General features: G+C 49.9%; 1 protein-coding gene across 1 annotated transcript; it reads left to right on the top strand.

The window, feature by feature from the left end:
- Positions 1 to 158: 158 nt before the first annotated feature.
- TMEM89 (transmembrane protein 89) lies at positions 159 to 7,847 on the top strand. Its single transcript, XM_003818398.6, has 2 exons — positions 159 to 4,141; positions 4,577 to 7,847. The coding sequence occupies exons 1-2, from the start codon at positions 3,848 to 3,850 to the stop codon at positions 4,760 to 4,762; spliced, it is 480 nt and encodes a 159-aa protein (XP_003818446.1). The 5' UTR covers positions 159 to 3,847; the 3' UTR covers positions 4,763 to 7,847.
- Positions 7,848 to 13,015: the final 5,168 nt, after the last annotated feature.

Below are 13,015 nucleotides of genomic sequence, written 5' to 3'. Positions count from 1 at the left end.
GTACAGAGCAGGGGAGCTGTGGAGGCATCCCCTGTTAAGGTCTCTCCCCAGCCATGCATAGCCCTCACTCGCTGTCTCCTCAGATGTGAAACAGTTGGAACCAGAGCTGCTTCTCAGGAATAATTTGCTCTCAGGAATACCCGAGAAGGTACAGGGCAGCGTGGGTGCCAATGGGCAGTCCCTGGAGGATACAGAGTGAACACCTAGGAGCAGCTGTTCCCCCGCACTGCTGCTCTATGCTTAAGAATAAGCATGACCGGGCCGGGCACGGTGGTTCACACCTGTAATCCCAGCACTTTGGGAAGCAGAGGCAGGTGGATCACTTGACATCAGGAGTTCAAGAACATCCTGGCCAACATGGTGAAATCCCGCCTCTACTAAAAATACAAAAGTTAGTCGGGCGTGGTGATACATGCCTGTAATCCCAGCTACTCGGGAAGCTGAGGCATGAGAATCGCTTGAACTTGGGAGGCAGAGGTTGCAGTGAGCCCAGATCATGCCCCTGCATGGGTGACAGATCACCTGGGCATGGTAGAACACTGTCAGCCAAGGAGTGTGTGTTGATTTCTGCCATTAAATGCCGACATCTGGGCATGTGACCCAGCAGGCAGTGGGGCGTTGGGTCAGCTGACAGTGATGGCAGGGGAGGGACCGGGTCTTAGGATCTGTCTGGGCCTCAGTGTGCTGTTCATCGGTAGAGCGTGAGTGGCTACAATTCTTGCTTCAGGGGTTGCTCAGTGAATATTAAATGAGTAGATGCCGGGCCTATAATCCCAGCACTTTGGGAGGCCCGAGGCAGGTGAAACCCCATCTCTACTAAAAATACAAAAATGAGCTGGGCATGGTGCTGGATGCCTGTAATCCCAGCTACTGGGAAGGCTGAGGTGGGAGGATCAATTGAACCCAAGAGGCGGAGGTTGCAGTGAGCTGAAATCATGCTGGAGGGAGCTGCACTCCAGCTCGTGTGACAGAGCAAGACCCTGTCTCAAAAATAAATGAGGAAATGCCAGGAAATGCGAAAACAATGCTGGGCTCAGGTCCTCTCCTCCAAACATGCGAGCACTGCTGTTCATCAGGTGCTGAGCAGGTGCCAGGCTCTGTGCGGGGGTCTGGGCACCATCCTGAGCATGGACAGAGGCCACCCTGCCCTTCAAATCGCAGAGGTACCCTTGCCTGGCTCTGTTTTATCATGGTCTGTGTTGGTGCCTGGCACCATCACCCCCCACCCCCCAACTCATGGCCTAGAAGTTCGGCCCCAGGAAATAAGAGCTTTTATTTACTCTGTCACACCACGTCCTAGCATCAGAAATGGTGCCTGGCAGCTGCTCAGTAAATATTGTTTGAATGAAGCTTTATATGTTGGAGAGGGCAGTTTAGACCTCAAACAGGAAATTGCAGGTAGTTAGAAATGCTTTGAAGAAAATAAAGCAGGGTCACGTGATAGAAGAGGTCATATGTTACCCAAGATGTTCATGGGAGGGGGACTCAGCAGGTGACCCTGGAACTGAAATTCCAGCCATAAGAAAGAAGGTGACTTTCTAGGCCTGGGGAGCTGTGGTGCTGGCAGTGGGGGTATTGAGGCAGGCCTGTGGGAGGCAGGGGCAGCATGAGCTGAGGTGAGAGGGTGGGGGGACCTCACAGTCCAGGGGGAGACTTTGGGCTTTGTTCTGACAGCGGGGGAGCTGCCTGTGGATTTTGATCCCACATCTTTGAGCACTCACCCAACTGCGATGTGGACTGTGGGGCTGAGGTTGGGTGTGGGGGACCTGCGAGTTTGGTCAGCCTAGAGAGGTGATGCCCCTGGTGGAAAGCAAAAGGTTTTAGGGGCCGTGTGGATTTTTTTTTTTTTCTTTTTAAATCGGCTCTTGCTCTGTTCCCCGGGCTGGAGTGCAGTGCTGTGATCACCACTCACTACAGCATTGACCTCCTGGGCTCAAGCGATCTTCCTGCCTCAGCCTCCTAAGTAGCTGGGACTACAGGTACATGCGACCACACCCAGCTAGTTCCCCCACCTCCCCCCACCCAAGACAGAGTCTCGCTCTGTCGCCCAGGCTGGAGTGCAATGGTACGATCTTGGCTCACTGCAACCTCCACCTCCTGGGTCCAAGTGATTCTCCCACCTCAGCCTCCTGAATAGCTGGGATTACAGGCACCCACCATCATGTCCAGCTAATTTTTGTATTTTTGTAGAGACGAAGTTTCACCATATTGGCCAGGCTGGTTTTGAACTCCTGACCTCAAGTGATCCTCCTGCCTTGGCCTCCCAAAGTGTTGGGATTACAGGGGTGAGCCACCGCACCCAGCCCCAGCTAGTTTTTGTTTGTTTGTATTTTGAGATGGAGTCTCGCTCTGTCGCCCAGGCCAGAGTGCAGTGACATGATCTCAGCTCACTGCAAACTCTGCCTCCCGGGTTTAAGTGATTCTCCTGCCTCAGCTTCCCAAGTAGCTGGGACTACAGGGGTGTGCCAGCATGCCCAGCTAATTTTTTTTTTTTGTTTTGTATTTTTAGTAGAGACGGGGTTTCACCATGTTAGCCAGGATGGTCTCGATTTCCTGATGTCGTGATCCACCCACCTCAGCTTCCTGAAGTGCTGGGATTACAAGTGTGAGCCACCACAGCTGGCCTTTTTCTTTTTTTTGAGATGGAGTTTTGCTGTTGTTGCCCAGGCTGGAATGCAATGGCGCGATCTCGGCTCACCACAACCTCCACCTTCCAGGTTCAAGCGATTCCCCTGCCTCAGCCTGCTGAGTAGCTGGGATTACAGGCATGAACCACCACGCCCGGCTATTTTAGTAGAGGCAGGTCTCCATGTTGGTCAGGCTGGTCTCAAGCCCCCAACCTCGGGTGATCCATCTGCCTTGGCCTCCCAAAGTGCTGGGATTACAGGCCTGAGCCATGGTGCCCAGCCTAGTTTAAAAAAAAAAAAAAAAGTTTGTAAGGTTGGGTGCGGTGGCTCACGCCTGTAATCCCAGCACTTTGGGAGGCCGAGGCAGGTGGATCACGAGGTCAGAAGATTGAGACCATCCTGGCTAACACGGTGAAACCCCGTCTCTACTAAAAATAGAAAAAATTAGCCGGGCGAGGTGGCGGGCGCCTGTAGTCCCAGCTACTCAGGAGGCTGAGGCAGGAGAATGGCGTGAACCCGGGAGGCAGAGCTTGCGGTGAGCGGAGATCGTGCCACTGCACTCCAGCCTGGGCGACAGAGCAAGACTCCGTCTCAAAAAAAAAAAAAAAGAATTTCTGTTAGTTACTGGTTTCTTTAACTGTTTGGGACTTAGTTTCTTTTTTTATCTTTTTTGAGAAAAAATCTCACTCTGTTGCCCAGGCTGGAGTGCAGTGGTGCAATCACAGCTCATTGCAGTCTTGACCTCCCAGGCTTAGGTGATCCTCCCACTTCAGCCTCCTGGGTAGCTGGGACAACAGGCATGTGCCACTATACCCAGCTAATTATTTGTATTTTTTATGGAGGTGGGGTTTTGCCGTGATGCCCAGGCTGGTCTCAAACTTCTGGGCTCAAGCCATCCACCTGCCTCAACCTCCCAAAGTGCTGGGATTCCAGGTGTGTGCCACTACACCCAGCCTAGGGCCCAGCTTCAAAAGGAGGTGCTCCCTCAGTTTGGGGCCAGCTAGGCCCGCTGGGACAGCAGGACCCAGAACCCAGGTCTGCCGTTGTCCTCAAGCCCTGGACTCCAGCCCCCAGACCACAGCCAGTTTCTGGCCAGGCTGCTCATGAAAGGCCATGGGCCTGGCTGGAACCTGCTGCCTTAGAGCCACGCCTCTTCCCGGGGGAGGGGCGTTTGCCCGTTGCCAGGTGCCCGGGTTCCGGCCCTGGCACTAGCGGCGGCCATGCTGCATGTGCTGGCCTCGCTGCCTTTGCTGCTCCTGCTGGTGACGTCTGCCTCCACCCACGCCTGGTCGAGACCCCTCTGGTACCAGGTGGGGCTGGACTTGCAGCCCTGGGGGTGTCAGCCAAAGAGTGTGGAGGGCTGTAGGGGTGGCCTGAGCTGTCCTGGCTACTGGCTGGGCCCTGGAGCAAGCCGCATCTACCCCGTGGCTGCGGTCATGATCACCACCACGATGCTGATGATCTGCCGCAAGATACTGCAGGGGCGGCGGCGCTCACAGGCCACCAAGGGTGAGGTGAGCACAGCTCTTCTTTCTCCCCCACAGCCCCTGCCTCAATATACGTACGCTCAGTGAGCCCGTCTTCCACCCAACCCTGCCCCATGGGTCCACACTGGCCTGTGGACCTCCCACACCCCCACCCCCAGCTCACAGCCCATTGTCCCTGTGTCCACACACCTTCGTGGAACCCATGTCCACCACCCACAGCCAGCACCCTGCCCCCAACTCTCCCCTTTAGTACCCCTGCTCTCATCCAGCCCCTGTGGGCCCCATGACCACTGTAGCCCACAACAGACCCTCGGTGATCCTCTATCACCCTGAGTCTCCCTCCCATCCCATCTGGGCACTGCCCCACACCCTACTCCCTGCTCCCCCGCTCCATCACTGCCCCTTGTCACATCTCCCTCTCTGCCCACCATTCTCACTCCTGCCTCTCGGTCCTGTTCTCAGCATCCGCAGGTGACCACTGAGCCCTGCAGACCCTGGAAACGGCGGGCCCCAATCTCAGACCACACCCTGCTCCGTGGGGTCCTGCACATGCTGGATGCCCTCCTGGTCCACATCGAAGGCCACCTACGTCATCTAGCCACCCAGCGGCAAATCCAAATAAAGGGGACTTCCACCCAGAGTGGGTGACCGAACATGTGCCTCTCTTTGCCTGACAGCCTGAGGTCCTGGGCCAGGTCTGCTCTTTCCAGGCCTGTCTGGACCGTGTGTCCCTTTTCAGCTTTTAGAGTCAGCTGACTTGGTGTCCAGGACGGGCGGGCAGGTGGGGCACAGGCTGGTTCACACTGCTCCATTGCCCCCACCAACTGACCTTTCCTCCCTAAGGATCCCTCCTGGAGACACAACTGCTCCTCTGGGCTGGGCGTGGTGGCTCACACCTGTAATCCCAGCGCTTTGAGAGGCCGAGGTGGGAGGGGATCATTTGAGCTCAAGAGTTCGAGACCAGCCTGGGCAACATGGCAACCCCATCCCTACAAAAAATACAAACAAACAAAAATTAGCTGAGCACACACATAGTGGTGTGTGCCTGTAGTACCAACTACTCAGGAAGCTGAGGTGGGAGGATGGCTTGAGCCTGGCAGGCAGTGGTTGCAGTGAGCCAAGATTGTGCCACTGTACTCCAGCCTGGGTGACAGAGCAAGAACTTGTCTCAAAACAAACAAAAACTCTGGCCTGACCAGTACCTGGGGACTCCCTGTGTGATGGGAGAGGACTTACCAACGGGACAGGCTTGGGTGGCTCAGGAAGGGTTGCCCAGAGGAGCCGACAACCTGGCTGAGCCCTGAGGGGAAATGGGTGTGAGGAAGGGAAATCCAGGTGGCGGTCTGGTTCTGAGCAAAAGCCACGTGCTGTGTTTGGTACTCTCTGCACATGGGCAAGGTGGGCAGTGCACATGATAAAGGGCCTCAAGTGCTGAGTGAGGGTACTGGGCCTCTCCAGTGCACAGGGTGAGCTGAGGAGGGACCTGGTCAGCTGAGGAGGGGTGGGGGCAGTGGTGAAGCTGGAACCAGATGCTGAGGATCTCTGATGGGGGACTGAGAGCCCCAAGCCCCCATCACTGTGGAGTCGCACACCCTTTGGCTTCACCCATCCTTGTCACCACCTCAGGGAGGTGACTTTAGTCCTGCCATCAAACAGCAGCTGGCTCTGGCTTCCTTCTTCCCAGGCCCTGCAAGGCCCTCCCTTGAGAGGCCACTGCTCTGTCTCCAATAACAGCCCCTCCCCAGATTCTTGGCTCCAGCAGCCCCAACCTGGGGTCAGGCAGGCCGCCCTAGCTGCCTTTGTTTCTATGGCAGTCTCAAACGTGCTCTAGTGCCTCAGCGGCCCTTGCTCTAAGGACCCTGGAAAAGAAGAGACCCTCACTTTAATCCCTTTCTCTTTCTTTTTCCCCTTTTTAAAAATTGTTTCTTTTTGTTTTTTTGATGAACTCAAGCAATCCTCCTGCCTTGGCCTCCCAAGTAGCTGAGACTATAGGCATACATCACCATACCCAGCTAATTAAAATATATATATATATTTGTAGAGATGGAGTCTATCTTGCCCAGGCTGGCTTCAACTGATCCTCTTGCCTCAGCCTCTCAAAGTGCTGGGATGACAGGTATGAGCCACAGTGCCTGTCCCAGGTTCCTGTTTTAGAAAAAGGCAACAACGTTATGAATTCAAAAATGGAAGTGAATTAAAATAATGAGAAAAGAAATGATGAAACTTTTTTTTTGAAAACTTTTTTTTAAAATTGACAAATACTACAATACTAAATCCAGAAAAATAACATAACTTGTGGCAACTTCCTGACATATTTCTAATACTTTGGTCCCCTACGTGGTCTGGCTTCTTACTCTGAAGGCCTCTACAGAGGACAAGGATTTTGTGATTTTTGGGGGAGATATTTTCCATACAGAGAAAAGATAGTTCAGTCTTCCTCCTAACATGGTTGAAATTTGTGTTTTAATTATTGGTAGTTTAGGAAAGTTAAACTTCCTAATCTGTTGTTGATGGTGCCATACAAATGTTCTGGATTGTTGTAAAATTTGAGAAACTGTCATCAGCCTTCTTTCATATAGGAACTATGAAATTTGGAAGAATTTTCCACAGACGAGGTTCTGGCTCCACGCATTTCAAACCTTGTTTTCCTTCCATGGCTCACAGTTTTCCCAGCACTGGGTGCTGTGGGGCATGTCCTTAAGGCAATAGGACTTTGCACTTCTGTCCTTACCCAGCAGGATTTTCCTACGAGCCACATTCCTAGTTTATTCTAGAACAAGACCAATAAACTAACTTTACACAAGGGTGGAGCAAACCACATAAATATGTCCCTCTTAACCTGGTGTAGAAAGTAAAAAAAAAAAAAAGTTCCTCTTCAAAGTTTCCCTTCTTGTTAAAGAATAAATTATAAGTGTTACAAATAATAGTTTCTTTTAAAGACTAACTTCCTTTAAGCCTCCTCACTTTGTGCTAATAACTCTTTGTTAAGCCCTATCTTATGTAGCTGTTAGATATAAAGAAATAAGTACATTCTGTGTCCTTGTACTTTAACCAAAATATTTGTGCTGGACATGCTCACAGGCACATTCCAGCTTGCAGCCTATGTGCCGTCCTTATTTCGAAATGTTATTACTTTTGGCCGGGTGCAGTGACTCACGCCTGTTATCCCAGCACTTTGGGAGGCTGAGGCGGGCAGATCATGAGGTCAGGAGATCAAGACCATCCTGGTTAACACAGTGAAACCCCGCCTCTACCAAAAATGCAAAAAAGATTAGCCAGGCATGGTGGTGGGTGCTTGTAGTCCCAGCTACTCCGGAAGCTGAGGCAGGAGAATGGCGTGAACCCATGGCAGAGCTTGCAGTGAGCCGAGATCATGCCATTGCACTCCAGCCTGGGCGACAGAGCAAGACTCCATCTCAAAAAAGAAAAAAAAGAAAAAAAGAAATGTTATTACTTTTCTAAGTCCTTCTAAGTCCTTTCGTAAGCAATTTCCTCTTTTCCTTTGTTCTCCCTTGCCTTTACCTATTTAAGAAAATTTTAAGTTATTAGCCAGTCAAGTTTAGCTTAGATTGTGCAGTCCGTCTCCAGCCAATGGAGGCAGGACACAGTAGCAAGGACAAGCTGCATAAAGAATAAAAATTGCTTCTCTCCTTTGTTCAAGTGTGCTCTCACCATTGTTTCATCTGCAAGGAGCACCCTTTCTGCAGAAAGTAAATTTGCCTTGCTGAGAAAACTTTTTGTCTCAATGCTAATTTTTCCTTGCGGTACTGAAGAACAGCATTCTGTTTCTGAATAAACATTTTACTTATAACACCCAGTGTGTCCCTGTGGTAGACTCAGAGATGTGCCACACAAAGGCCAGCTGCTGCCAGCCACTCGGGGGACGGCCAGCAGACAGGTCCACTCTGGCTGTGGCAGAGCCCCTATAGCCAGACTTCTTCCTTGCCCAACCCTTTCCCTCCTTCCCTGAGGTGCTCGTCTCAAGGGACTCTTGTAAATATCTTGTGCTCTGATCTTCCTCTTGGAGTTGGATTCCTAGAGAACCCAACCTGGGACCATCTTCAACCCACCTTCCCTTTGGCTGGACCCCAAAAATGCCACAGCCTCTCTGATGTCCTCCAAGTGAGGGGAAGTGGGCTGGAGTCAAAAGAGAGACAGGGTCTCACTATGTTGCCCTGGTCTCAAACTCCTGGACTCAAATGACTCTCCCACCTCAGCCTCCCAAAGTTCTGAGATCATAGGCATGAGCCACTGCACCTGGCTGAAAAAGAGATTGTGATGGGAAGTATCCCTCAGGAAGCCCAGGCATTGGAATTATTAATCAAAAACAATAAATCAACTGTCTTAGTATGTTCAATGAACTAAGGGAAGCCATGGACAAAGAACTAAAGGAAATTAGGAAAATTATGTCTGAACATAAAGAATACTAATAAAGAGGACCGAGCGCGGTGGCTCATGCCTGTAATCCCAGCACTTTGGGAGGCCTAGGTGGGTGGATCACGAGGTCAGGAGATCAAGACCATCCTGGCTAACACAGTGAAACCCCATCTCTACTAAAAATACAAAAAATTAGCCGGGCACAGTGGTGGGCACCTGTAGTCCCAGCTACTCAGGAGACTGAGGCAGGAGAATGGTGTGAACTGGGAAGGCAGAGCTTGCAGCGAGCCAAGAGTGCCACTGCACTGTGGCCTGGGTGAAAGAGCAAGACTCTGTCTTAAAAAAAAAAATTAATACAGAGAAAAATTTTAAAGGGACCAAATTCTGAACCTGAAAGCAAATCATTTGTCAGTAATCTCATTAAATATAAATAGATTAAACTCTCCTATTAATAAATGAATTTTCAGATTGGTTTTTAAAAAAAGGTTAATCTATATGTTGTCTATCAGAGACTCACTTCAGATATAAGAACATAAAAACACCGGAAGTAAAAGGATGGAAGAAATATTTTATGGCCAGGCATGGTGGCTTACACCTGTAATCCCAGCACTTTGGGAGGCTGAGGCAGGTGGATTGCTTAAAGAGTTTGAGACCAGCCTGGGCAACAAGGCAAAACCCCATTTCTACAAAAAACACAAAAAATTAGCTGGGCATGGTGGTGTGCACCTTTAGTCCCAGCTACCCCGGAGGCTGAGGTGGGAGGATCACCTGATCTCAGGAAGGTCAAAGCTGCAGTGAGTCATGATCACACCACTGCACTCTAGCCTGGGGCAACAGAGTGAGACCCTGTCTCAAGAAAGAAAAAAAGAAAAAGAAAAAGAAAAAAAAATACTTCATGCAAATAGCAAGCAGAAGAGAGTCAAGGTGGCTTTATTATTGTCAGGTATAGTAGCCTCTAAATCAAAAAGATTACAAGAGACAAAGAAGGACGTTATCTATTGATAAAAATTGCTTTTTTTTTTTTTTTGAGACGGAGTCTCACTTTGTCGCCTAGGCAGGAGTGCAGTGGCGCAATCTCGGCTCACTGCAACCTCTGCCTCCTGGGTTCATGCCATTCTCCAGCCTCGGCTTCCTGAGTAGCCAGGACTACAGGTGTCCGCCACCATACCCAGCTAATTTTTTTTGTATTTTTAGTAGAGACGGGGTTTCACTGTGTTAGCCAGGATGGTCTCTGTCTCCTGACCTCGTGATCTTCCTGCCTTGGCCTCCCAAAGTGCTGGGATTACAGGCGTAAGCCACTGCGCCCAGCCTTTTTTTTTTTTTGAGACAGAGTTTCGCTCTTGTTGCCCAGGCTGGAGTGCAATGGCATGATCTTGGCTCACCACAGCCTCTGCCTCCCGGGTTCAAGCAATTCTCCTGCCTCAGCCTCCTGAGTAGCTGGGATTACAGGCATGCGCCACCATGCCCTACTAATTTTGTATTTTTAGTAGACACGGGGTTTATCCATGTTGGTCAGGCTGGTCTTGAACTGCTGACCTGAGGTGATCCACCCACCTAATAAAAGTTTCAAAACAAGGCAATATGACAATTAGAAACATTTATGTGCCTAACAGAGCCCCAAAAATAATGAAACAAAAATTAGCAGAATTGAAAGTGGTCAGCTCTACAATTATAGTTCATATTTCAACCCCCCACTTTCAATAATGAATAGAACAGGCAGGCGTGGTGGCTCACGCCTGTAATCCCAGGACTTTGGGAGGCCGAGGTGGGCGGATCACCTGAGGTCAGGAGTTCGAGACCAGCCTGGTCAAGATGGTGAAACCTTGTCTCTACTAAAAATACAAAAACTATCTGTGCATGGAGACAGGCCCCTGTAATCCCAGCTACTTGGGAGGCTGAGGCATGAGAATTGCTTGAACCAGGAGGTGGAGGTTGCAGTGAGCCGAGATCACACCACTGCACTCCATCCAACCTGAGCAACAAGAGCAAACTCCGTCTCAAAAAAAAAAAAAAAAAAAAAAAAAAAGCTGCGTGCAGTGGCTCATGCCTGTAATCCCAGCACTTTGTGAGACCAAGGCAGGAGAATCACTTGAGCCCAGGAGTTCGAGACCAAGCTGGGTAATGTGGCAAAATCCCATCTCTATTTAAAAAAATTAAAAGTAAATTTAAAAAATAAAAAGAAACATCTAGAAGAATAAATAGGTGAATGTATCAAACAGAGTAAGAAGGGTAAGTTGAGTGCCAGAGCCCTCCCTACAGAACACAGCCTGCATGGACCTGGTACAAGTTTGAGAATCTATGGGATGATAGAGAGAACAACAGAGATGGGTAGGGAAACAGGGCCTCATCAAGAAACGGTGTTACAAAATTTAGTTTGCCTTTTAGGGGGAGAGAGGATATTTTGACCTTACCTCACTCTATATACCAAGTAAATTCCAGAGAATCAATGAGTCACCAAACACTGTTGCAAAATTATTGCAATGATCACTGCTTGCACTTAACCTTTCAGTAATATTTCCTGTTTTGACCAACCCCTTGAAACGCATCGTTCCCAACCAGCATCACACTTCCTAGTTGTCTCCTACTTCAATGGCCTTCCCTTCTTAGCCCAGGGTAGCAGTGGGTATAGGTAGGGAGGCTAGGTGACTGGGTTTAGGAATATTTCATTTGGGAGGCTGAGGTGGGAGGATCACTTGAGCCTAGGAGTTCAAGACCAGACTGGGGAATATAGTGAGACCCCATCTCTAGAAAAATGTTTTTAAAAATTAGCTGGGTGTGATGGTGCATGCCTATATAGTTCCAGCTACTCAGGAGGCTGGAGTGGGAGGATGGCTTGAGCTGGAAGGTTGAGGCTGCAGTGAGCCATGATCACACCACTGCATTCCAGCCTGAGTGACAGCCAGACCCTCTCAAAAAAAAAAAAAGAAAGAGAGAGAAAGGAAGGGAGGAAGGAAGGAAGGAAAGGAAGGAGGGAGGGAAGGAAGGAAGGAAGGAAAGGAAGCAGGCAGGCCGGGTGCGGTGGCTCACACCTGTAATCCCAGCACTTTGGGAGGCCAAGGTGGGTGGATCACCTGAGGTCGGGAGTTTGAGACCAGCCTGACTAACATGGAGAAACCCCATCTCTACTAAAAATACAAAATTAGCTAGGCGTGATGGCACATGCCTGTAGTCCCAGCTACTCGGGAGACTGAGGCATGAGCATCGCTTGAACACGGGAGGCAGAGGTTGCTGCTAAGATTGCGCCATTGCACTCCAACCTGGGCAACAAGAGCGAAACTCGGTCTCAAAAATAAAAAAGGTCGGGCGTGGTAGCTCATGCCTGTGATCCCAGCACTTTGGCAGATCACGAGGTCAAGAGATCGAGACCATCCTGGCCAACATGGTGAAATCTCATCTCTACTAAAACTACAAAAATTAGCTGGGTGTGGTGGCACATGCCTTAGTCCCAGCTACTTGGGAGCCTGAGGCAGGAGAATCGCTTGAACCCAGGAGGCGGATGTTGCAGTGAGCCAAGATCATGCCACTGCACTCCAGCCTGGCAACAGAGCGAGACTCCATCTCAAAAAAAAAAAAAGAGATCATGTCCAGGGGCGGTGGCTCACACCTGTAGTCCCAGCACTTTGGGAGGCCAAGGCAGGAGGCTCACTTGAGCCTGGAGTTCGAGACCAGCCTGGGCCACATAGTGAAATCCTGTCTCTACAAAAAATATAAAAGTTAGCTGGGTATGATGGTGTGCACCTGTGGTCCCAGCTACTCAGGAGCCTGAGGTAGAAGGATCACTTGAGCCAGGGCATGGTGGCGTGTGGCGTCCCAGCTACTTGGAAGGCTGAGGCAGGAGAATCGCTTGAATCCAGGAGGCTGAGGTTGCAGTGAGCCAAGATCATGCCACTGCACTTCAGCCTGGGTGACAGAATGAGACTCTGTCAAAAATTAGCGACGTTGGCATTTGCCTGCAGTTCCAGCTACTCGGGAGGCCGAGGCAGGAGAATTGCTTGAACCTGGGAGGTGGAGGTTGCAGTGAGCAGAGATCCTGCCACTGCACTCCAGCCTGGGTGACAGAATGAGACTCTGTCTCAAAAAAGAAAGAAAAAAATAGAGATCATAAGACTGAGAGAATGAACTCTTTGTAGCAATAAGATACCAAAGTATAAACAAGACATTAAGGCCATGCCAGGCAAGAGTTAAGCCGTTCACCAAAGAATAAACTATGTTCTAACTGCTGCAAGGTTTTTCTTTTTCTCCAGCAGCTAAACAAGCACTGGCCTTGAGATAAGCAATATAGAAACAATTGCAGTTCATCCATCACCAGACACTGACCCCACAAGCCATAACTATAGCTTTGATTGGACAAGAGATGGCTTTTGGTGACTTTTTCCTAATAAGAGACCACTGACCAGGGACTGGCTTCAGTTGGTTTATGGAACCTGTGCACTGAGTGCTTTTGTATCCTTCATTTTGACATATGGTGCTAATTGTATTTCTTTTCTTTTTCTTTTTCTTTTTTTTTTTTTTTTGAGATGGAGT

The sequence above is a fragment of the Pan paniscus genome, chromosome 2 (assembly GCF_029289425.2).
Source record: "Pan paniscus chromosome 2, NHGRI_mPanPan1-v2.0_pri, whole genome shotgun sequence".
In the NCBI taxonomy this organism is placed as follows: Eukaryota; Metazoa; Chordata; class Mammalia; order Primates; family Hominidae; genus Pan; species Pan paniscus.
This window is presented reverse-complemented; position numbering and strand designations above follow the sequence as displayed.

Coding starts and splice junctions, on each gene's coding strand:
- TMEM89 (XM_003818398.6), top strand. CDS start 3,848: ATGCTGCATGTGCTGGCCTCGCTGCCTTTGCTGCTCCTGCTGGTGACG. Junction 4,142..4,576: donor CACAGGCCACCAAGGGTGAG/GTGAGCACAGCT, acceptor TCCTGTTCTCAG/CATCCGCAGGTGACCACTGA.